Consider the following 24,745-nt stretch of genomic DNA (forward strand, 5'->3'; position numbering starts at 1 on the left):
TCTGGCATCGTGTGGACGGGGCCCGAGACTGAAATCTTTACTAACATGCAAGAAAAGTACACACAAAACTAGAACCTACTTGCAGTCGTGTCCCTTATGACAAACCCTTGCACATTCAGTGCAGCAGCAGAGGGACTCCAGCAGACCACAAGTACGACACTCAAAGATATCCTGAACACAAAGACATTAAATCATAAGTCAGCCATTTATGCAATTAAAAGGCAGAATTGTGACAGACATTTGCTTCTGCTTCTGATGAAAACGGAGCAGCATCTGATTATACCGAATTATTTAATGACTTGTTGAACATTCTGGTGCCTGCTAGAAAACACTCAATTCTAATTTTTTTCTGATGCTTTAGTAAGAAACAATATTTAGGTGTTAAAAAAAAATCAAAAATTTTTGATTTTGTTTAAGCCTCATTTTATAATTTCCTTCACTGTATTGAAAAACATTTTAATAGTCCCTTCACTTTCAACACAGGTTCCATTCCTGCAACCATTTCCTGAATGTCTTTCATCAACTCTCTCTCACCACATTTCCAATCAGCTTTTCAGTTGTCTCTATTAAATATTGTCTTAGCAATTCCATCCTTCACAGACAAGTGGCTTTAACTCAGAGTTTTCTGTGACGTTTCTGGAGTTCCAGCTGACCTGATTAATATGCTCTGCTCCGGTCCAAGTGAAACTGCAGGTGTCGTTGCAGCAAAGTACATAAAGTGGCGAATCATCTGGGTTGGTCCCAGAGGGGCAAATCATTTCCATGAACAAAGAGTCTACATCCTCCTTCTCTGCAAGGCTTGGTTCACCCACTGTGTTCAAGACATTTAAGGAAAAAAAGGTTAATGAGTGAAATGTAGAATAGCAGTTACAGTCTTGAGTTCCACACACGCAGGACAGCAAAATGGGTCAGGACTCACGTAACACATGGATGGTCTCCAAGATTCTAGCTGTTATCTAACCATTTAAAATCATAGCATAGATTCTAGTGAATCTAGAGGTAGTTCTTCACATTCTCATTATGTCAGGACAGCTTTACAAAACACAAATCATGCATAGTGAATATTCATGAGTCAGCAGGCACAGCAATGATTAAAAACAGATTTAAAATCACACATGGTCCTGTCTTTAACAACCAACACATTTACTTGTCAACTTACCCTTGGCTATTTTCTGAGCAGCCTCCAGTACAGTGATGGCTGCAGGGTAGGCCCTCCCACTGACTGCCAGCATGAATGGGGTCATTCCACGGGCATCTCTGCCAAGTAGCAAGACAAATGAGCATTTGAGAGTGACAAAGAAGCAAATTAACAGTAGTAGAAAAATCTCACAATATTAAAATATGCATAAGTAATGAGGCATACTTGGCCGAAAGCAGCTCCCTTAGATGAGGCCTCAGAACAACACTGTCACACATCAGCTTCAGGATAAGGTGAGCATTGGCTTTCCTGTCTTTAGATTCGACCACAGACGACTCTGTGGATGGACCTGCTCAAAAGTTGAGGATAGACGCAATAAGTTTGATAACCTTAAAATCAGAGGTCAGACAGTATTTATCATATCCACAGCTAATATTCTGATTATGTGGTAACACTTCAGTGTTGTCAGACTAACAAGGTGGGATAACATAAATTGGAAACCAGTGTTGCTGATCAGTACGGAGATAAAAAGGAACTCGTTCCACGTGATACAGATTATACTACTACATCCATTTCACCTCAAGAAAGTAGTGCATCCCTGGGATGTGCTTCAAAAACATTTTGTGCATCCCAACATGACATTTATAAATCCCAAAAGTAACAACAGAATATACAGTAGAAGCCATATGAAAGGATTGACTTTTGCTAATAGTACAATATAAAAACTAAAACACCTTAATTTTAATGATTTTAAAATAATAATGACGTCATAAAGTAAAAAAAAGATTGGAATTACATATTTTTATCTAAATGTTAAGCCTGGTAGTCACTTAAATGAATGACTACCAGGCTTAACATTAACCACGAGTAATGAGAGAATACTACTACTTGTCGCTCTCTTACTGCAGCGTGTAAAACAAGCAGACGCCGTGTCGCCGTTTGGTCAATTTTGATAAGGCTGAATCATGCAGGTGAGTCTCATGATGGCTCACTTGAGATCAAAATTTTAAGAGGAGAAATTAATAAATTGTGAATATTTTTGTTGAATGGAAGTACATTTTTTCATAATATTATATCGTGAAAAAAGGTTGCATCATTTTTTTTTAATTGTAAGCATTTAAAGCTTGTGTCCCAGGGATGCACGTTGACTGACGATCTTGCGGTCCTGTCAGAAGTTGTGCGTCAAGGACGCAAGGACACACGTAAACGACAAGACTGTACTACACACCAAATCTTCATAGGATTGTCATGGGAGAGCAGGAAATTCATGGATGGTCTGGCAAGCAGATGTTTTTAAGAAAAAAATGACACTGGCACTGACATTCCATGATTGTATTTGTTTGACAACAAATGCTGACCATGAGTAAGTAAAGAATACAAGCAACCCACTATTAACAGGTTTGTGACTCAGCTACTGCTCCTGACTCCTCCAGTATGAATATGGTACATACCTGGTATGGTGGAGGTGCTGGGTCCCTGACTAGTCCCAGTGGAGGCAGTGGTGAGGGATCCTACAGCTGGAGCTAGAATGAAGTCAATGTCACCATCTGTAGAAAGTATTATTACTAAAAGTTAGTCAAGTCAAGCAATCAACTCAAAAAAAAAAAAGAACAATGAACTTCTGGTCATCAGTCTTGTCTTGGTTTGGAGAAGCTGCAGCACATATGCATTCATACAAAGCCTATAGGATTCAGTAGATTGTAGATAACATTGATGCAGGTCAGCACATAATTGCAAATTAATCATCTGGGTAACTCAATTGAAGGCTTACAAAGACACAAGATGGAATGGAGTTGTTCTACTGGTACAGTCTACAGCTACTGACAATGGAAACTCAAAATTATCCTGCTGAATGCGTACTGAATTGAACCAAACTGAGAAATATTACAAAAATGTCCCCAAGAGCAAACAAAGATGACCCCAAATATAATTTATTATACAAATGCACTGACCAGGGTCCATGGGTGGAGGATCAGGGACCCAACTTGGTGGGGCAATGGGTGGTGACACCGGGTCCTGGTGGTCACTGGATGATGGACCAGATTCATGACGACCAAGACCTGCTGCTCTTAGAGACCTCCGCATCATCTCCCTCAGACGAAGCCTGGTGAAAACACAAGAAAATAAATGAGATTGTGTTCAGAAATCACCTGGGAATCTGTTGGTGAAAATTGGTTTATTTTTTTGGGCTACGGAGAATTTTTCTAACATTTACCCTCTGCTGCTGGAAGAGCCAGTCCTATTCCCAGAACTGTTGCTTGAAACCACAGAGATGGCATTGGCTATCGCCTCCACAGCAGACAGACGCTCCGCAAACGTGTTCCTCTCAGACCGTTCAGCTTCTGAAATGAAACAGCCACTCAGCATGTTGCAAGGAGAAACAAGTACAGTATTTTACGCACTGTAAGGTGCACCCTTAATAATTTGTTTGTTTTATAATGTATTCCATATACAAGGCGCACCGGATTATAAGGCGCACACAATAAAAAAAATTAAAAAAATGTATTTGATAAACTGCAGCGGCTGTAGTTGCGCAATCTGTCCACTAGATAGAGCCGCGCTGCTCAGGCAGTCATGGTTCAGTTCATGACTGCCGAGTACCTTTGAATGGCCCCTATTGTTATGTCAATAAGCCATTCTGAGCCTCAAGGAAACCTGATCACTTGATCACTTTGCCATCATAGGCCCAGTTCACACGATGACGGATTTTTTGAAAACGCAACTTTTCTGTTGCGTTTACGCCTTGCGTCCACACGACAATGCAGATATCCGGAATGAAAACGCAACTTTTTAAAAACACTGGCCGAGGTGGATTTTTTTTTAAAAACGCTGGGTCTGCGTTGTCTTGTGGACAGCCTACCTGCGACTTTTTAAAAACGCTGACGTCTTGCCTGCGACGAAAACCGCTGTGACGTAATATTTATGGACCCGTGTGTTGTGACAACAAAACACGGAGACTCAATACTGCCATCACATGGTTTGGCATGCTTATAGCCGTCTTCGAAAACGCACCGATGCATTTACGTGTGGACGGAGATTTTTTTAAAAACGCTGTCGTGTGGACGCAAATCGTTTTCGATGCGTTTTTAAAAAGTTCCGTTTTTTAAAAAATCCGTCATCGTGCGGGGCCTTAGAAAGAAGTCAACACGCATATTAAAAAACCGGACATTAAAAACTGGTTAAATTCATTACAGTGGACCACTCGGTTCGAACAGAGCGGATTATTTCCTGATCTGAAGTTCGAAGCAGATATTTAAGCTCCGACGTTCGTCTTCATTTATTAAATATTGTTTCGATCGATCGGTAGTCCAGTCGAAGGTGAGGTGCAGCTATTTGCTGCCGTGTGTCCTAAACAATTTTTAACTAGTTTTTAATGTCAGGCTGATAATTTACTGGAAAATGTGACGCTGTTTTACTCATAGAACACTTTTAACGTTGGTATCTCACAGCACGTCGCTGCAGACAGAATACAAAAGCCTGCATGCGCCCCTCCGCCACCCCCCCAGAGCTATCAACTACATTTGCAAATCTATGCAACACAACAGAAACGTAGTGACTCTGCTCTTGAAATTTCAGAAAAGGCTGGAAGTTCAGCTTTGAGGGTCTTTCATTCACCTTTATGCCAGTTTCTCCGTGTGTTTCCACAGACTAATAGAATGGACCCTCACTAGATTCCAGATGACAGCACAATGGCATTTTGAAGACCAATTAAGTTTAAAGTGGGTTATTTCCGACAGCAAATAGTTAGGAAATACTGAGATCAGTCAGTCAGTCAAACTTTATTAATAGAATTGTTAAAAGTTCCTTATGTTTTGCTATGTAATCACCAGTGCTCCTACAGTCTGCTCTACCTTCTGAGAGCAGCTCAGTCAGAGCCGGGACTTCGGTGACGTCCTTGACTACCGTTGTTAGGGGGCATAGGCCCGAGTGCCTTGTGAGGGGGCTCCTCTGGTGGAGGAGTGCGGCATGACTGGCGGCCAGACTGCCGGCTTTTTTTCAGCGATCATGTTTTTAACCAATATTAATATGAATATTAATCCATATATAAGACGCACCGGATTATAAGGTGCACTACGGGTTTATGAGAACATTTTAGGCTTTTAGGTGCGCCTTATAGTCCGGAAAATACTGCAGATGTATTGATAGAAGAAAGCCGACACAACTGAAAATGTGTTCAGAGAGAAAAGCTTAACTCTACCAAATAAGGTTTGAGAATCTATTCTACATTTCACAATTATTTTTGTATCATGTTGCCTGAACTACCAGTTTACCTTCCTCTTCTTTGGTTTCCTTGTTGCTTACAGGGAAGCAGACGGAGACAGCAGCATGAAGGATGTTACGATTTCCATCACAGCGATGATCCAGAAGTGCTCCAAGTGCCTGGCTGCCTTGATCCAGAAGGAAAGCCTGTTCAAGGTTTACCAGGTACTGCCGGCACGCCTCATAGTCACAACGAAGGATGTGCTGCATTAGCGTCTGTTTCTGAAAGACACGAAGAGTGTATGTGGGAACAGTTTGTCGTTATTCATTTTGAGGTCTTCAACGATTCATTGAGATTTATTTATTTACTCCTTCAGTCAAATGATGTAAACTAGTAGGTAAAAAATAATAAAGACCGCCACAATAAATGTGGTAACTTAAGTTTCAGGTGCAAAAATAAAAGCCAGACTCATCCACTTGTTTGATCACAGTGTCACATTTACCTCTACAGCCATAATAATTATAGCAGCTTTCTTTTTTATTGTGGAGTTGGAAGGGAGGTTGGCGAGAGAGTGCACGCCCATCCCCAGGCTGTTTATAGGGGGTAGGTCCAACCAATCAGGATCTCTAATTCCACCCATGCAGTCTTTGGCCATAGGGTAGATTGTGCCATTTCCATCTCGTAGGATTATGGGAGATTCCTAGAAGAATATTTCAACATTCAATTAGTAGACCTTAAAGATCTTAACAATACTTCACATGCACAAATGAAAGGGAGATTATCTCACCTGTCCTGCAGTGAAGATTGCCACATTGCGCTCACTCTGCCCCAGGAAGGCCACGTTGCTAGTGGGGAAGTTATTCTCCTGCTCCGCTTTGCCTGTTGCTAAGTCAAAGATGCAGTACCTTACCCAGTTACCAGTTTTTAAAACTGCATGGACTCCTGGAAGGTAAGTAGATGCAGACATAGAGCTATCAGTTAGAGAGACAAATACACACAAAAAAACACACGAACAAGAAGAATTTAAATGTATATTAAAGAAAAAAACCAAGAGCTTGCCTTTGGAGTCAACATTCACGGCCAGAATCTCTGCCTTTTCTGGAATGCAGAGCTTTTTAGGTGTGCGCTGAAAACAATCAGGAACCTTAGGAGTCCCACCAGTTTTAACCACCTGTTAACACAAAATGAAAGACAGATGGAAGTCGTGAGGGCTGATTTTCTTACGTGCACAGATACGCTGTACACCAAGACAAGCAATGTTAAATCACTTAAACTGTATACCTGCAGCTCATCTATTCTCAGTAGCCTACAGTCCTGTAACAGTGATGATGGGTCTGACTCTGTGGGAGCAGCAGTGCTCTGGTTGGTCATGCTGCTTGAGGTCCCAGGGAACTTCACAGCGACATATGCGCCATCCACTTTCAGCACCTTGGTAATAATATTTAGATAGAAAGTTGTAAGCTTGAGGCATCGTAATCTAGAAACACACATCTACTGACCACAGAACATGAACAATTGGGACCCACCAGAGGTTCAAGACATGCACTACTAAATTATTCTATAGCAATATAAAAAAGATAAAAAGTACAATAAACTCTGCAGTAGCTTGGATTCATGATGGTTCTGTTGAATAACCACCAATTCTGATTGAATAAGTACTCATTCTCCAAGAAGATCAGTGAGTGAAGTGTACGACTGTAAACAACAGTAGAGAGCTACTGTGCAGATTTCCTTCCCCACAGTATTTTCCGCACTACAAGGCGCACCATAAAGCCTACAATCTACTCCTAAACCCGTAGTGCACCTTTTAATCCGATGCGCCTTTTATATGGATTAATATTAATATAAGTATTGGTTAAAAACAAGATCGCTGAAAAAAGCCGGCAGTCTGGCTGGCAGTGATGCCGCACTACGCAACCAGGGGGCACCCTCAGAAGGTACTCGGGCCCACGCCCCCTAACAACGGTAGTCAAGGGGCGTCGCCGAAGTGCCGCTCTCACTGAGTTGACGGCAGAGCAGCCTGAGCTAATAATAATGGGGAGAGCAGCGGTAGTTGGCTACGATTCCGTAGCAAAACAGGGAATTTTCAACAATTCTGTTAATAAAGTTTGACTGACTAACTGATCTCAGTATTTCCCAACTATTTTGCGCCGGAAATAACCCACTTTTAACTTAATTGGTCTCAAAAATGCCATTGTTCTGGAATCTAGTGACGCGCCATTCTGTTAGTCTGGAAACACACGGGGAAACTGGCATAAAGGTGAATGAAAGACCCTCAAAGCTGAATTTACACCCTTTTCTGAAATTTCAAGAGCAGTCACTGCTAGAAAGACGTGCCAACGGGTGTGCTGCATTGATTTACAAATGTAGTTGATCGCTCTGGGGGGGGCGGCGGAGGGGTAAATTCAGGCTTATTCTGTCTGCAGCGACGTGCGGTGAGATTCACTGCAGTGAGACACCGACGTTAAAGTCAGTTCTACGAGTAAAACAGCGTCATATTTGCTAGTAAATTATCAGCCTGACATTCAAAACTAGTTAATAAATTGTTTAGGACACACAGCAGCAAATAGCTGCACCTCACCCCCGACTGGACTACCAATCGATCGAAATAATATTTAATTAATAAACGAACACGAATGTCGGAGCTTAAATATCTGCTTCGAACTTCAGATCAGGAAATAATCGGCTCTGTTCGAACCGAGTGGTCCACTGTAATGAATTTAACCAGTCTTTAATGTCCGGTTTTTTAATATGCGTGTTGACTTCTTTCTAAGGCCCCGTCCACACGATGACGCTTTTTTTTAAAAATGGAACTTTTTAAAAACGCATCGAAAACGATTCATGTCCACACGACAGCGTTTTTTAAAAAAATCTCCGTCCACACGTAAACGCACCAGTGCGTTTACGAAGACGGCTATAAGCGTGCCAAACCATGTGGTGGCAGTATTGAGTCAAATTTTATCCAATAGGAATCCTCCTTGTTTTGTTGTCACAACACACGGGCCCATAAATATGACGTTACAGCGGTTTTCGTCGCAGGTTAGACGTCAGCGTTTTTAAAAGTCGCAGATAGGCCGTCCACACGACAACGCAGACCCAGCGTTTTTTTTTTTTAAATCCACCTCGGCCAGCGTTTTCAAAAAGATGAGTTTTCAAAAAATCCGTCATCGTGTGGACGGGGCCTAAGATGGCAAAGTGATCAAGTGATCAGGTTTCCTTGAGGCTCAGAATGGCTTCACTGAAATAACAACAGGGCCATTCACAGCTGACTAAAGGTACTCAGTCATGAATGCTGTATCTAGTGGATGGATAGCGCAACTACACAGTCACTAGTTTTTTTAAAATCTATTTACATCTTTTTAATTATATGCGCCTTATAATCCAGTGCGCCTTATATATGAAATAAATTGTAAAATAAACAGTTCATTAAAAGTAAGCCTTATAATCCAGTGCACCTTATAGTGCAGAAAATACTGTACTCATTCTCCAAGAAGATCAGTGAGTGAAGTGTACGACTGTAAACAACAGAGAGCTACTGTGCAGATTTCCTTCCCCACTATCTGGCAGGGTGACTACATGAAACACATTACCTGAAATGTAACTGCAGATATATCTGCATTTAAACAGTGTGGGATAACGCAAGTAAAAAAACTAAAATATACATAACATTAATACCTTTAGACATTGCAATGTAAAAGTACTGCACAGGTCTTTGACCACATGTCAGATACACCCACCTTTCCCACAGGGACATTTTTAACATCCTCCACAAACACCACTTCCCTGAGGGGCCACTGCTCCTCATTCACCTTCTCTTCTTCTTTGGGAGCCGGGGTGGAACGTCTTCGCTCTGCAAGCAGCAGTTAACTTTAACTTTACGTACCATAATAACAGAGTATCCAAAGCTGTTTAAATCAATCCACTGGACATCAAGAACTTTATTAACATCCAGTGGATTGACTTAAACAGCTTTGGATAACCATGACCTGGATAACTGAGAACCTACACGGACATCATAACAACAGATGGATACTGTAAAGGGATCTTTACACTAACTTGCATCAATCAATTCAAAATTACTTAACATTCCTAACAAGTCGAGCAATTCTGATGACTTAACGCAACTTATCGTGTGATTCACATAATAAACCAAAGTAAACATGTTCATGTGCTGTACACACTAAGCTGACAATAATTCCTTCACAGAACAGGAGAAAAACATGTTGATTAAACCAGAGTCTGAAAGTCTGAGGGCTAACGAGAACGCAGAATGAGGTGGCCTGATTCCGTGCCTGAGAGGTAGAGAATAAAGTGAAAACCTTTCCATGTGCTGTTGAGAGAACTTTGAGTTAGGAAGGGGGAATAGCAAGAGTGAAGCTGACATACTGTAGGGCAGTGAGGCACTGCTGGCAATAGAAGAGGTATCACTGCAGGTAGACGCTGGGGAGGGGGGAGGACCCATCTCTGTCTTCACCAGCTCCGGCTTGCTTTCCGTCCTACGGACAAGACAGTGAGAAGAATTTAACTTCTATGTATTATAGCCACAGGACTTACAACCTGTAACCAGACTGAGAAAAATTTATGTCTCTAAAAGTGTTAAAAATGGACTCACAAACGCATGTAGAACGCTAATCTAATTTAAAAACAGACAACTTTTTCTCCATAAAATGAAGCTCACTTGATTTCCTGGGTCTTTGTGGTCTTCTCCATGTTCTTAAGGCTCTCTGGTGAGCGTAGCTGGAACCTGCAACTGTCGTTCATGTTCCAGACGGACTCCAACAGGACGCCCACCTTGGGAATCCCAGCACTGACAGAAAAGGCCACTGCACCCGCATGGTAGAGGGGGTTATTCCTCAAGCACACCTAAAGGAGAAATGGTAAATTTATTAGTTTACTCTTCACACTTGACTCATACAAGACTGCCTAAATGCTCAAAACTTCAGAAGTAAGCAGGAAGTAAGTCCACATCTCACTGTTTCTCAAAAGTTAACATGAAAATCCATAATTTTGTCTTACTTGTGTTCCCACAGTGATGTTTGGTATCGAGGATATGCCAGCACTGGATTTTGGCTTTTTGTTCTTTGCTCTGGCCTTTTCAAGCATTTTCTTCCGTTGACTAAAAGGCACAACACCCCTGGAACCATAAGAAAAAGGTTAGGTGTCAAAATTTCCATGACAGATACGAATGTCACTTGGAATTGATGAAAAGTCATTGCGTAACCCTTGATAAATAACTGGTCCTTTTGGACATTTTGGAAGAGAATGTCAGAAAAGGACTTAAAAACTATCTTGGAATGAAAGCTGGTCAGTGTGGAAATCACAAAGATTTCCCTGGGACTTTGATTGAGACAGTCTTAGAGCAGTGTTGATTTGTCTCGGCAGACAAACTTATATACAGAACTATACAATATAACCAGCAAATGTTATTGTGAAAAAAATCCTTTAAATTTTATTGGGTATTGTCAACATGAAAGCAGTTTCTTCTCACCACCAGTAGAGGTTGTTTTCCAGCTGTGCACATGTGTAGAGAGCACAGCAGTGCAGTGATACCATACGTTCCCCCTGCAGCTCAGGGAAAGCCTGAGCACTGTGCTCCAGCTTAGAGGCCACAGAGCTTAGTGTGTCATCCACCCAGGTTGCCACCTTTACAACACACACCAAACAGAGATGAATTAATGTAATGTGTGTTGGGATTACCACATGTTTAGAACCTGTCATCTAAACGGATAACACCTATAAATTAGAATCAGTAGAAGTCAAAGCATTAGCTCAAGTAAAAGTGCAACAATTCCTATGCCAACCTATCTGTACTTTGCTATGACTGCTATTATAAGTGTGGAATACCAAAATACAACACGAGGAAACAACCTCAAAAAACTTTTGGAACAAATGCAACCAGAAATTTAAGAAATTATAAATTACAAGCTCGTTTTGTTGATTTTGTTGATTTTGTTTGTTTAAGAAGGAAAGAAGGAAAGTTGATCTCCAACAGGGAAATTATCTTGACATGCATATGTGTGTCAGACTATGCATACGATACAATGTTGTGTACAGGCCCTTGAACAAACACCACACACTAGGGGCCTGTAGGCAGGCAATCAGTACAACAAACAGTACATGGGGAGGCAGAGTGACAAGTCGCGACTTCGGGCTGTGCCCCAAATGAGCAGTTTGTATTAGGGTCTGCGCCTTGCTCAAGGGCGCCTCGGCAGTGACCGGGAGGTGAGCTGACACCTCTCACTGTCAGCTCACACTCCAAGGATGTCTGGCGGGAGCGGGAATCGAACCGCCGTTGTCCGATCGTAAGGCATCCGCTCTACCACTGAGCCACTGCTGCCCCCCCAACTCAATAAACTCAATACCACACTTGATTTTAGGTTTGAAAAAGCGTTTTCTGTTGCAACTTGTTGCACTTTTATTCTGACAGGAAAAATAAATGGGTCCTGTAACAGGGGGCACATCAAACACATTTGTTCCCTGGATCTGTTATTTATCTGGTAGTCTCTCAGTTTCCATTTCAAAAACCTGCCCAGTAACCTGAACCACTGGATGACTTAAATATTGTGAACAAATATATAATGTATACATGATTGCTAACGCGAACAAATCACCAAAGTTCTTACATCAACACAAGCAGCTCCAGCCTACCTTGTTGGTTTCTGTAGCTACCGTAGCTCTGATGCTATTGGAAGACAATAAGGTGATCTTTTCATTGGCCAGGCCCAAGAAGGATACTCTCGGATGATGAATGGAAGGATTCTGATTGGACACAATAACAACAGGTGAATTAACCAGATAATTAGCGTTCGTACACAAAACAAATTACAACATATAGATTTAAATACTCCCTCGCGTATTCGCACTTCAAGATGCACAGCTTCACTACATCGCAGATTTTTAGCAGGTAGTCATGTGATACCGTACTCGCATGCTACTGGCTGACAGTAGCATGCGAGGTGGTGGTCCTGGAACGAATTAACCGTGAGTAACGAGGGATTAGGGCGGCACGGTGGTTAGCGCTGCCGCCTCACAACACGGCGGACCCGGGTTCGAGTCCAGCTCTGTGCGGAGTTCGCATGCTCTCCCCGTGTCTGCGTGGGTTCTCCGGCTTCCTCCCACCTCCAAAAGAATGCGCTTCAGGTTGATTGGACATTCCAAATTGCCCGTAGGAATGAGTATGTGTGTGCATGGTTGTATGTCTTTGTTTGTGGCTCCATGGTGCACGCCCTATACTGCCGAGATAGGCTCCAGCTCCCCGTGACCCGCTGCGGCGGATATAGTTTTGGTAATCTGAAGATGACTGATTGACTAACGAGGGATTACTGTCTATAGTTTAGTTTTAAAAACTCAAGACTCTAAAATGTCACACCTGTGTATTCCTGTAGGGTTCAGGTTCACTCCACTTCCACTGATAGAGCTCTCCTTTGGAACTGACAGCAACCAGCTCTGAGAACATGGCTCCAATGCTCACAAACTTCACACCATCCTGGTAATGAAATAAGACATCGTACAGTATTTTCAGGTAAAACAAAGACTGTTAATGTCCAGTATTTAGAGGGGACTCCATTCTAGTATTTTTTCCCTGTTTTTTTAATAGACATAACACACGAGCTGTTTATTCCTCCTACCTTGTCAGGCCACCATTGGAGCTCATCTCCCAAGGAGACAGGGCTCTGAACCGGGATGCTCTTCTTGTCCAAGCTGGGCTCGCCTTCACGGCTAGTGGAACCTCGCTCTGTGTCGAACGAGGCCCCATCCAGCCATCGGCGCTCACGCAACCTCAGTACAGACTCACGCTCACGCAACAGCTCTGAGTCACGCTCTAAGGGAAGAAGGAGAACTGGTATGCAATAAGGTCACACCAGTGGGACAGAAGTAAGCCACTCTCTGGGAAAGACCCGTCAACAAAGTTTTTAGAATAGAGAAAAAGATAGATTCTTAAGAATCAAAAATCAAAATTGCAATCTACTGAGTGGGAACCTAAATGAAACTGAAATCAGTTTATGCATTCATGTGTTAAAATATAAAGTAGAAGGGAAAGTGGATAGACAGAAAGAATGCATGCATAAGAGCTAGGTAGGGTTTTATGATAAATTCCATTTAAGGGGCCCTGTTAAGACAGGTGGGCCTAGCGGGCCTTTCTCAGAGAGCTGACAGTATGTTCTACAGCCATGCAGCATAAAACACCAATTATTTTATTGCCTCCAAAAACCAAACACTGAAATTACAAATCAGTATCAAAAGAGAGGAAAAAATTTCCCCGGCAACGAGCCTTTAAACATGCTTTACTTTGTATAAAACCAACACCACACCATGGTATATATGCAGCAAAGTGGATGCATGTTTTTCTTCAACAATTAGAACAGGAGTTTGGGGTTTTTTTTGAAGAACTAATTTTATTTTCTTATTCAAATTTTACCTAATGCAATGGAAAAGCTTGTACTTATCCATTGCAAGCAAAATACTGCCAAATGCTACCAACATGTCTACTGTGTGCTTTATTATTTAGTCAGATATCAAAGCACAGATAACCCTCACCAGAGATGTCAGCAAAGCCTGTACAACACCATGGCCTCCCTTTATTTGTTCATCCGAGTTTTTGAGTTACCTCTAGAGGATCCCAGACGAGACAACGAAGAGCGTCTAAAAGAGGGATAGCCAAAGTAGCTGATGTCCTCGGAGAACATGGCATCTGCATCAATAATCACGCTGGAATGAGCCGAGTGAATATCTGCATCCAACAGGGACATCAGATCCTCTGCATGGGACAAAAACATAACAGGTTTGACCCTCCCAAAAAAAGAGTGGGTGATGTGGCCCTAAAATATCACAATATTTTAGGGCATTTTTTACACAATAAGCAATATAAAGTATAACTTTATGTAACAACATAAAACACACCCATTGTACATTAAGTGCACTGTTCTTTAAATATATTTGGGAGTGCTGTCTTGAGAAAATCTTTCCTTGATGGGATGTTATATCTCGGGTACGGCTTTATCCTCGGCTGTTTGAAGCCATCTTTCGCCACCGTTTGATTTGACTTATTTTTTGCCAAACAAATGGTGACTGCTTAGGTGATGTCTTTCCAGCGTTTCCTTTTGTTATTACAGACAACGTCTAATCAACGTTGCTGAGATGTTATTTTGAACCAGCGGTCTTTGTGTTATGCCGTGGCTCGCGTTAGCCGCTGAGCACTCCTCGCAAAGTTCTACACATGCCTCTTACTGGGTTGGGTAATTCTGGCTGAGGCAGTGAAATACATTTAAAGTACTTCCCCCTTTTGCTAATACAGTCTTCTCTCACTGTTTGCATATCCGTGGTTTGTTCTGTATCGGTTCTTTTGTACCCAATTCACTTCATGTGTTTTACTTATGTGGTACGATGCGTAGGCATAGGTAAAGCACTTGACATGACATGAACAAGTCAGAGTACCCCAAAATTTTTATGTCTCATCAATAATTGTACCTGTATAATCATGAAGGATACGATATAGCCCACCCACCACACCCATATAAATTTGTTAAACCCTACCCAGACCGGAAATGCTTCTATCTCAATAATAGTTAGTTGTTGTGGAAATCTAATTATCTTCATGTCAGTTGAGACACTGGTGTTTTTGTTGCCCTTTTCAGTTTTTCCGACAAACCTCCGGGGAGGTAGGACTCGCTGGCCGTGTCATCTCCGTCATCTCCATCTTCGTCATCCCTGCTCAGCAAGTTGTTGACGGCAAGGTTGACGTCCAAGTTGGTCCTCTGGAGTTCTCTGATGATCACACTTCGTGACTTTCCCTGAAGGACTACCTGGGCCTGGAGGTAGGAGAAGCAGAAAACAAATTTTAATTCATCCTGACCTGTACCTGGAGAATAGCAAGTAAAGGTGCACTGTTCTTTGTACATTCACTGACAATTGTACTCTTATTTGACTCAGGACAAAGTCGCACAACTTTTAAAACAAGGGTTGAACCGAAACACAAAGGGATGCAGTGTTTTTTGTACCTGAGTAATAAGTTCTTCAGGGATGACAGAAGCTGGTATGACTGGCTGAGGCTGGCTCCCCAAAAGGCCAGAACCACGGTCCCTTCCGGTTCGGATCACCCTGGTCTGCCGACGGGAGTCGCGTGCTGCCGTTGAGGACCTGCCTGATGTTCCTCCGCTTCCACCTCCACCTCCACTCCCTCCACCTCCACTGCTGCCACCTCCTGCTCCACTGCCCCCTGCTCCTCCTCCACTTCCCCCTCCTCCACTGCCACCGTTTACACCAGAGCTCCAGCGACTCCTGTTACATACAGTGCAAGGCCGTTGTCAGGTACCCTATCCAAAAACATCACGAGACTACCACATCAGAGTGAAACCACAGACACATCTGTGTATGAGGGGACTGCGGCTCTGAGACGGGGGAGACAGGGCAGCTAGCATCAGCAGCATTAACACAAGCAATTACATCCCGACATTCACTGAGCGTAATCATTTACCGCAAGGGGAAAGGCTAAAAAATTGTATAGTTTACGTATTGCTTAAACACATTTTGGATTCTGAAATATTTCTAATTCAGTTGAATATTTTACTGTAAAGATACAAGTTGAGAGCTGTATTCCGCAGCTTTTCAATTCAACAAAACTTCCACATCAGGAGCCACAACAGCTACAGTACATACTGAAGAGGGAGCCGATTCTCAAGATGAGAAATTAGACGAACTGAGAACATATTTTAAATTTAGTAGAGTCCCTTAATATGGTTATGCTTTTCTTTTTCATGTTTGTTATTTGATGCCAAAGAACACTGTGGGGAAACACCCTCAAACCATTGCAGCGTCGGTGCTGTGCTCTTAACACCAAGCTTTCACAGGACTGTTTGTCTCTGCCAACCCTGCCAGAACTTACCCAAGGGTGTTGCCTGCCAGTCTGCCAAGTGTGTCAGAGCCAGACAGGAACCAGGGCGGATCACTAGTCCTGCCTGGCCTGGAGCTCCTTCCTGTCCCTGAACCACTGCTCAACTTTGAACTGGAAACAAAAAATGGGAAATCAGTTACAAACCTACAGTAGTCCTACAGCGGACCAAAAGATATTTATTACCTGGGTTAAAAGAAACTAAATTTACCCCAGGTATTCCAAAATCACACCCCTTGGTTCAGGATTTATTGTACAAATATATTACTACCATATTGTGTGTTGGGAGGGGGGATTTGGAGACTAGCATGGCAACACCCTTGGGAATCAGAATTGGCTGCAACTCGTTCCTCCTTCAAGACTTTCCTTTTCAAAAAGTTCTTGGGGTTTTGGGGCTGCGACTGCTTTCTCCCGTTTTAACATTATAATGAAATGCCTCCTCAGTTTGACCAACAGCAGTTTATTGTAATACCTTTAGCTGGAGCATTAAGTAGACAAGTGATATAAGTGATGCTCTGATGTTGCAAGGGCATGAAATTTGCCAATGTATCATTTGACAGACAAGTTCATAACTTCCAAAAAAATCATAAAATTACATTTAGTTCCACAGAATATTTAAAAGGCAATGGAAAACAGAAACGGGGATTCAAACCAACAGTGCATCGGCCAGTTTGTGAAAACTTGTTTTGAAAAGAATTACAGAAGGTGACAAACTTGCCGAAGACACTGTGCCATATTCTTTCACGCAGGCTTCCAAATGCCTCACAGCTATTACAGGTTTAGAGATGGGAGCTGTTCTGCCTCTCATAGGATGGTTCAGAATATTTAGAAGCTAGGGGCTGATCAATAAGATCAAAACATATGCTTATAGCTGAAGTAAAACACAGCAAAAGAGTAATAGCATCCAGATGCATAGCCATAAAGGCAAGTAGTTTTCAGCATGGTACAGAAACAATTTTAACTATGTAAAAGGTAGAATACAGGCATAAAGACTTTAAAACTGACAAAACTATGTGGACTGGAATGCAAGTAACTTTGGAGGAAAGCTTTGAAAGACATTGAATAGCCATAACCTTAACGAGCACAACTTCTACAGTAAGTATCCACTAGTTCAACAGCGACCTGTAGGAGGATCTGATAGTAGGTCTGAAGCGTTATAAATTCTTTTTTCAATCCTTAAGGATATTTGTCAGGAAGCAGCATCATTCTAGGAGTAAAACAAGATCCAGTCGTTTCTTCATCAGTCAACAAGGGCCACAAGGGCTGAATTCAAATGATGACAACCACCATCAGAAGGCCAAAGCATGCGCAGCACATTTTGTACTGGACATCTCCGTAAGCAATCTGTTTTCCAACTCAGTGCCAAAGCGGTTTGCAGGACACATCCCATCAGAAAGAAGTCTCTCACCCATCACTGCCATCCGGTTTGCTGAGCTCCAGGCGATCAGGTTGGACAGCGAAGCTGATTCTACAAACACGTCCATCCTAAAAGAGATGTGGTTTGAAGTAGTAAAATTAAACAAACAAAAAGTGTAATATCACTTGTTCAGTGTAGTCTTTTACAAATAAGAGCAGAAAACTGAAATCTCTACACACATGTCAAACACAACATGGTCTTTTCACACCTCAGTCTACAACAAATTGTAAGTGTTCTTTCCTCTCAGAAGTCATGTTATGACTTCATCAAAGTCTGATCTATTAGATTGCAATTTCTGATACACTATTGTCCACCAGGTTTCTTGCACGATTACAGTGTTAAAAAAAAAGGGAAACTGTTTACTCGTGAACACATTTCCATCTGCACATCCACTTTACTCAAGTTTCTGTTAAAGCCCAAATAAGCAAAACATTTCATTTGATTTCAGGTCATCTGCAAATGGTGACTAAACGTCAAATTATATGTAGAGTTTCGTGGTATTACCTCAAGTAGAAATCCGGCATGGTTTGGACCAACAACACACTGTTTTAAGGTGGCCTGCTCCAATAGACTAAGGTGAGGATGGCTGCAGGGAAATAGAATAAAAGCAGAGATGACGATAGGAGAATAAAGAAGATCCTGTTTATAAAAATTAAATTACAAGTTAACTTTACAGATTTTGAACCATCTTTGAATCAGTACAATGTGAGGGATGTTGAATCACTTTCCATTTTGTCTGCATTGAGCCCTAGCTCACCTGCGGAAAAGGCTAAAGACCAATAAATGATGTATGTAACATGAGCTGCTCCTCCTGAGTGCTAGCATATAGAGAGGCATCGCATTATATCCAAAAATCAAACTGCAACAAGGTGGTACAGAAGAAATATAAACCCAAGTTCTCTCACTACAATGCACTTAACTTCCCAAATCAACTGTTTTCAGAAGGGCATTTTCATGTGCTATTGATCTTTATGAAGTATATTTAATAACATTAATTACCATTTTCTATATGGTGAGAATTGGGAAAAGAAAACTGAAACAGAATACCTATTTCCAATCAAATATGAACCATAATGCTGTTCATTACTTATTTTCCATCTGAATAATGTTAAAAATACATTTTTGCAATGAAGGAATTTCTGTTGACAGTCAAAGGTCATTGTTTTCAAACTGAATGGGCCAAACCAAGTGCAGTCGAATTTACAATAAATCACCCACCAGCAAAGGTTTTTATTGGTTTGATGTAACGCATTGCTCTCTGCGCAATGCAGGGCCTTTACTTCTTAAGCAGCAAGAAATCTGCACAATATCTCAATCTTTCTGTCGTAATCTTCATGCCAGAAATATCTGTCTCGTGCAGTTTTATTACAAGATTGTCTTTTCAGCTGGGAAATAATTCTTCAATAAAAAATGATAGCTACAAATTTAAGACAAACTTACCTGTTATAGCTGTATTTATTGAGTTTCTCTGAGACTTCACGGAGCCTGACAAGAAGACGAAGAACAGATGGACGCATGTTAGCACTAAGTACAGTAATTGATGCAACTGATTTGTGCAAAAAGTCAAAATTAAAACATAAGCCACTGAACGCTCATCTGACTCTAGCAGACTAATTCAGTACATTTTAAATGGCTTTAACTCATGTATCTTTTCAATGCATAAAACATAAAAATCAGAGGGACATTAGTTCACATTGCTTGCCCATATTTTCATTAAAAGAATAGTCTGAATTTGAGGTTGGAATGATCCATCGTAATGAACATAAAAAAAACCTGCACTGAGCATTAAGAACTCCAGTGGTGACACAGCATACTTAAAGTCAAAAGGCTTTTACTTTAACATTGTTGTGAAAGACAACTGAATGTTGCTGTGGAAGACAAACATGTCATCATGATTATCACAAGTTGTCAAGCCTAACCTGACATCACAGAATTAGAGTTGACAGCACCAACATGGTCCTTCTCTATATGCTGCCTTTTAAAATGCACACATGTCCATTCTTACATAACGCCAGTAAGACTAAAGACTTTCTTCAAATACAGAGGCCATTGTCTCATTTACCCCTGCAAGAACACAAGAGACTCAGGTACCCCCCACCCCCCATTTAACCTCCTTCTCTCGCTCTAACGACAAACAATTGCCATGTGCATGTGCGTGCGTGTGCGTGTGTGTGTGTTTGTCTGTTTGCAAACGTGTGTGCGAAGGCCATCAGAGAGATATAGTGTTCACGTTTTTAAAGACATTCAAGACCGGGGAGACTGAAGAGCTTTCAATGAATTGTGCAATAAATGAATGATGGTCAAAAATGCCATTTTCAATTCAATGCAATGGTGATGGGGTGGAAATCTGACAGGAACTCCAAGTAAAATATATATTATGAAGTTTTTGTGTTCTTGTAATAACGTCAATATTCTGTGTACAATCGCTCTAGATACTGCGGTACCCATGAGCCTCATTGGCTTTTGCTCTCAAGGAGATACAAGGCAGACCAGTCCCAGGTTAATGATTTGTCATGAAATGATTTGGAATCTATAACATAGAGCTTTGCAATGTTCTAAATATATTTGATTTCACAGTAATATGACAAAATGAGATGGTATAGTGTCTTAATAGTCACTATTCTCTACCCAGCTCTAACTACTGGCTTTTCAGGAATGATTCCTGCTACAGTTAAGTTGCCAAAACAGCTCAAAAACAAAAGTGCACCTAGACAGCTGTCAGCTTGTAGAAAGGTTTAAGGTGTCATACAGACATACAAACTGGTGAAATAGATTTCTCTTACTTTACGACAACCAACCCTCTTTTGACACACATGGCATTCCTTATATTCTAAAACCATCCACATGTGACTTGACATGCTGAGTCACAGGCAAGACCATTTTGAATCCAGTTAGCCTAAATTAAATGCCCGGCTTTTGCATTACAAAGAAGAAAATAACCAAATACTCACTTCATGAAGAAAAACCTGTCATATATGAAATAAGTTCTCAAGAAAAAAGCTTTGGCATTTTGAAAGTTCTCTCATGTGCAAACTCAATTGTTCCAAACAGTTAACACTTTCAAAAAAAGCTGATTATGACAGGACTGCTAGGCAGTCAAAGAAACGCAAGGTTACACACAATTACGAACTCTGCATATTAGCGCTTTCTATTTCAAACATATAGATGTTACCATGACACAGGAATTTTTGAATTCACCCTCCCCCACATCTTGAATATACTATGTAAAACGTATCATTGGGTTGAAATACTTCTGAGAAGACTGATTTAACATCAGCTGATCAGCAATAATTAAGTTAGAGAAAATCAGTACTGATCAATCCATAAGTCCATCACGCAAATGATCGTTCTTGATGTTCAGTTAACAGAGTATATTTAGGGGAGGGGTCATCACAAATGTCGACAACAACAAAATTCGAATCCGACCACCGACTGAAGAACTTGGAAGGACCAAATGGGCAGATTGTAAGTTCTATTAGCTCAAACATACACATTAAGAACTTAATTTCAAATATAGGACCATTCTATGCAGCACCCTTGCAGGATTAGCTTCCACTGTATGCTACTATAACATCCAGCATGCTGAGACTATTATAACACCATTATAACACACAACAGTAGCATAAATGGTTTGATTGATTACTTATAAATAGGAAACGTAAATTGCAACCCTTGGAATGAGTTCCTGTATTATTTGTAACACAATTATATGAATACTATGTTAATAGTTGTTTGCTGGGCTTAACCATGACCTGGATGGCTGAGAACCTACAAAGACATCTTACTGGGCTTAATTATAACCACATTTTGAAGTGACGCTTAAAAAATTACAAAAAATATTTAATGTTTGTAAAGCCTGCTGTGCGTTGGTTGAAGGATTTGATGGGTTAATGACAAAAAAACAAAACAAGCAACCAAGTCCCAAAGATAGATCCTTCTCAATTCATTTGGGTCGATTTGATTTGAGAGATCGCAGTTCAGCCCATGGTTAATTGCACGTGGTCTGAAATCCCTTAAACACATCCTCTTCAAGACTGAATGGCCTGTGCTGACAACAGAGGTGTCAACAGCACAAGATGGAATATCTGTATAAATGCGCTGTTGATCCATTAAAACAGGATCGGTTGTGGGTTTTTTATGACGAATTATCGGGGATGGCTGCAAATGAAAACCTAAGAAAACAGCTTGCAACAGTCTGTTGCTAACTCAAGGGACAAAATTATCAACCAGAAATGTCTTTTTGTGGAGGTGGCATGAGGTCTGAGAGCCACTTATCCTCCAATCACACAAAATCAACTGCTATGGGGTAGAGATGCTATGACTGCTCTTGTTATGTATTTTGATGATTAAACAATTATTTCACCATATTGTTAAAAACATCCTAATAGACCAGAGACTGCTGTGTGATACATCACACCTGTATGCTACTTAAAAACAGGCACTAGAGTAGCGTTGTTTCGTTCACAATGAACAAGGGCAATGTTGAGAAGTGTCTTCCTTGTGATGCCATTGTGTGATTGTTGTAACCTGGTATTTGGCTAGTGGGTCAAGAAACAACACTGTCATGAGGCATATGAGATCAATGACCTAATCCTAACTCAAAGTAAAGGACATTTGGATGTGCCGTTTGGCATTTTTGTTTTCAATGCAATCACATTCATATGTTATGAAAGTGAGGGTTTAAATTAGTCATACAAATACTGTAAAAGCAGATATGTCGTAACTGTTCAGAGACACATTAATAACCCATGCAATGCTTCAACATGATAAAAGACAATGATTCGCAACAAATCAAGTTACGTCAATAATCCTTCAGGTCAAACAATCAGCCTCAAACTCGTACAAACACAAAATCTACTTGCCTCAATGAACAACTTGGAACAGTGTCTCTGAAGCACAGCAAAAATATAAAAAATCCATCTCACTGCTGAGGAATGCTATTTGGACCATGTTTAACTCATGAGTCTGGGCAGCCTTCACTTTAGTCAAACAATCCACTCATATTCATTTGAGGAAATCTGCCCAAATATTCCCGCCAGACAATCACTTTGAATGATCCAAATAGAACAACGACCTTATATTTCGGACACAAGCACTTATCTGCTTTGACAACTGCAAGTTCCTTCATGGGGAGAAGAGGGGGCCTCCCAGTAACACATGGTGACTGCAGCATGCAATGGTATGCATGCCTAAGGATGAAACAGCTATGGCTCTTCAAGGAACTGTCGGTCATTACCAACAAGATATTGTGAGTGATTTTTCATAGTGTTTTCAGCAGAAAATCAAGCTTTCAGCCAACAACAAACATGCTACCCCCAAATTACATCTGCAACAATCTGAAAAAGGAACTGAAACGCTGATCATATATTTTAATCCCGAGGTCATTCTAAAAAATAGAAAAGTCCCTCAACCTGTTTGTCCATAAATAAAGCTTGTCATTAATAAATTTAATTTCAATGAATCGATATAAATAGATTTATTATCAATCACGAGATATACACGCACGTTGTCCCGGGGCTTTCTCGGTGCCATTTTCCGAAAAAAACATCGATTTCTTTACAAAATGTACTATGAAAACTTGTTAAACCATCAGTTCACTACCAACTATTTCTTTGTCTAAATCTAAAAAAAATTTTTTAAAAATAAAATTTACTGGTCAAATCAGTAACAATGGACAAATAATAAGGTTGCATCACTATGGGAAGAGAAATATCGAGCGCTGTTCACACTCACTGAAGAAGCATAAGCTTGTCCTATTAAAGAAGATACCGGGATTAATGTGTAAAGCAATGCTGCTAACAGAGCTTGCTGAAATTTTTAGATATTTAACACAATACTCATTGTTAAACACACACAATTTCAATAATCATTTACAATACCATTACCAACAAACTTTGTCATATACCTTTCAAAACTAACCGGCCACAAAAACAAGGAAATCACAATATTTGGCTTTGACAAGAGCGTGGTATCGAATTCGTCTGCTAGCATTAGCAACTAGCTATCAGTTAGCTGACGTTAGCCACTTCATTGATCGTGATAATCGACAAGACACCCACAAAACCAACACTGATTGATGTCAAATGAGTACAAATTAAATCTGAACGCGAAATATAGTATATATGCTCCAATTTGATGCTTCACGACTTTTATTTCCCTCTCTTTTCCCCATCCCCCAACCCGCATTGTCTATCTCAACTTTGACTACGAGCCAATCCTTCCAGAGACCCAAGGAAACCAGCTTGCTAGCGTTAGCTAGCATTAGCTACCCGAACGACAGCCAGCGCACACGCTAGCATTCATGCTAGCAGCACACCGACTGTTTAGGTAGCAGCAGGCTAACCAGGACTGCTCAAGATGCCGGGCCTTGATTCAACCCTGGGGGGTCACTTATTATTATTAAAACCCAAATACACATGCACGTCAATATCAACACAGTCAGTAAATACAACCTTGAATTATCTGTGCCATTCGCCCCACGTAAACACTGATTTAAAATCTTTTCAACGGGCCTCAACAAAATACCTGTCATTGAGCTGATCTTCGGTCCCGGGTAACGGGTGAACCACGAAGTGAATAGATGTCATGAGGTCAGTCCAAAATCACACACAGACGTGTGGAATATGTGGAAATTGATAGTCGTTCGATTGATGTGTATATGTGGGACCATAGGAATCGTTTAGTGGCGAAAAACCTCGAGTTTAGATCCCAGGCTCCTCACCCACATGCCGCCATCTTAACTCTAGCAGGCTTCTTGTCTCTGTGTTGATAAGTGCACATGCAAGCACTGCGCTGGTTGGCCCCTGAGCACAAACAGGAAACGTGTTAACCCGCTCTGGATTGGCCCGAAGAAGAAAGGCAGGAAGACCGGAACAAAATATCACTACTCTTCTTCACTTACCAGTCTTTGTTCTTATTCACTTAACTTTAATGTGTTTATGCTTGTAGCGTTTATAGCAGCTTCATTCTGTATTAAATACCTGGCCTGATTAATCATCGAGGGGTTCTAGGACTGAAGATAAAACAAGAGTGGGTGCTTTTATTTATTTTTCAAAACACCAGGTAATTAAAGATGCTTTTTTTTGTTTTCAGAAATATATG

At 41.0% G+C, this 24,745-nt stretch overlaps 1 protein-coding gene across 8 annotated transcripts in view; it reads right to left on the reverse strand.

Moving 5' to 3' along the window:
- The window catches only part of ubr5 (ubiquitin protein ligase E3 component n-recognin 5), a 39,940-nt gene extending 15,555 nt beyond the window's left edge, over window positions 1-24,385 (reverse strand). For all 8 annotated transcript variants that reach the window (XM_068323218.1, XM_068323217.1, XM_068323216.1 and 5 more), the window contains exons 1-28: window positions 24,170-24,385; window positions 19,085-19,129; window positions 18,149-18,230; window positions 17,636-17,712; window positions 16,222-16,341; window positions 15,338-15,617; window positions 14,989-15,148; window positions 13,948-14,097; window positions 12,968-13,179; window positions 12,709-12,825; window positions 11,988-12,098; window positions 10,828-10,982; window positions 10,356-10,473; window positions 10,018-10,202; window positions 9,726-9,835; window positions 9,077-9,189; window positions 6,621-6,767; window positions 6,399-6,510; window positions 6,127-6,281; window positions 5,842-6,039; window positions 5,410-5,620; window positions 3,354-3,480; window positions 3,091-3,242; window positions 2,590-2,685; window positions 1,364-1,487; window positions 1,160-1,257; window positions 654-811; window positions 80-171 (exon numbers count right to left, since the gene is read on the reverse strand). In XM_068323218.1, coding sequence (XP_068179319.1) covers window positions 80-171; window positions 654-811; window positions 1,160-1,257; window positions 1,364-1,487; window positions 2,590-2,685; window positions 3,091-3,242; window positions 3,354-3,480; window positions 5,410-5,620; window positions 5,842-6,039; window positions 6,127-6,281; window positions 6,399-6,510; window positions 6,621-6,767; window positions 9,077-9,189; window positions 9,726-9,835; window positions 10,018-10,202; window positions 10,356-10,473; window positions 10,828-10,982; window positions 11,988-12,098; window positions 12,709-12,825; window positions 12,968-13,179; window positions 13,948-14,097; window positions 14,989-15,148; window positions 15,338-15,617; window positions 16,222-16,341; window positions 17,636-17,712; window positions 18,149-18,230; window positions 19,085-19,129; window positions 24,170-24,231 — 3,767 coding nt within the window. In that variant the 5' untranslated portion in view covers window positions 24,232-24,385. The remainder of the gene's footprint in view (window positions 1-79; window positions 172-653; window positions 812-1,159; window positions 1,258-1,363; window positions 1,488-2,589; window positions 2,686-3,090; window positions 3,243-3,353; window positions 3,481-5,409; window positions 5,621-5,841; window positions 6,040-6,126; window positions 6,282-6,398; window positions 6,511-6,620; window positions 6,768-9,076; window positions 9,190-9,725; window positions 9,836-10,017; window positions 10,203-10,355; window positions 10,474-10,827; window positions 10,983-11,987; window positions 12,099-12,708; window positions 12,826-12,967; window positions 13,180-13,947; window positions 14,098-14,988; window positions 15,149-15,337; window positions 15,618-16,221; window positions 16,342-17,635; window positions 17,713-18,148; window positions 18,231-19,084; window positions 19,130-24,169) is intronic.
- Between the last annotated feature and the right edge of the window lie 360 nt (window positions 24,386-24,745).

The sequence above is a fragment of the Antennarius striatus genome, chromosome 9, assembly GCF_040054535.1.
Source record: "Antennarius striatus isolate MH-2024 chromosome 9, ASM4005453v1, whole genome shotgun sequence".
Classification (NCBI taxonomy): Eukaryota; Metazoa; Chordata; class Actinopteri; order Lophiiformes; family Antennariidae; genus Antennarius; species Antennarius striatus.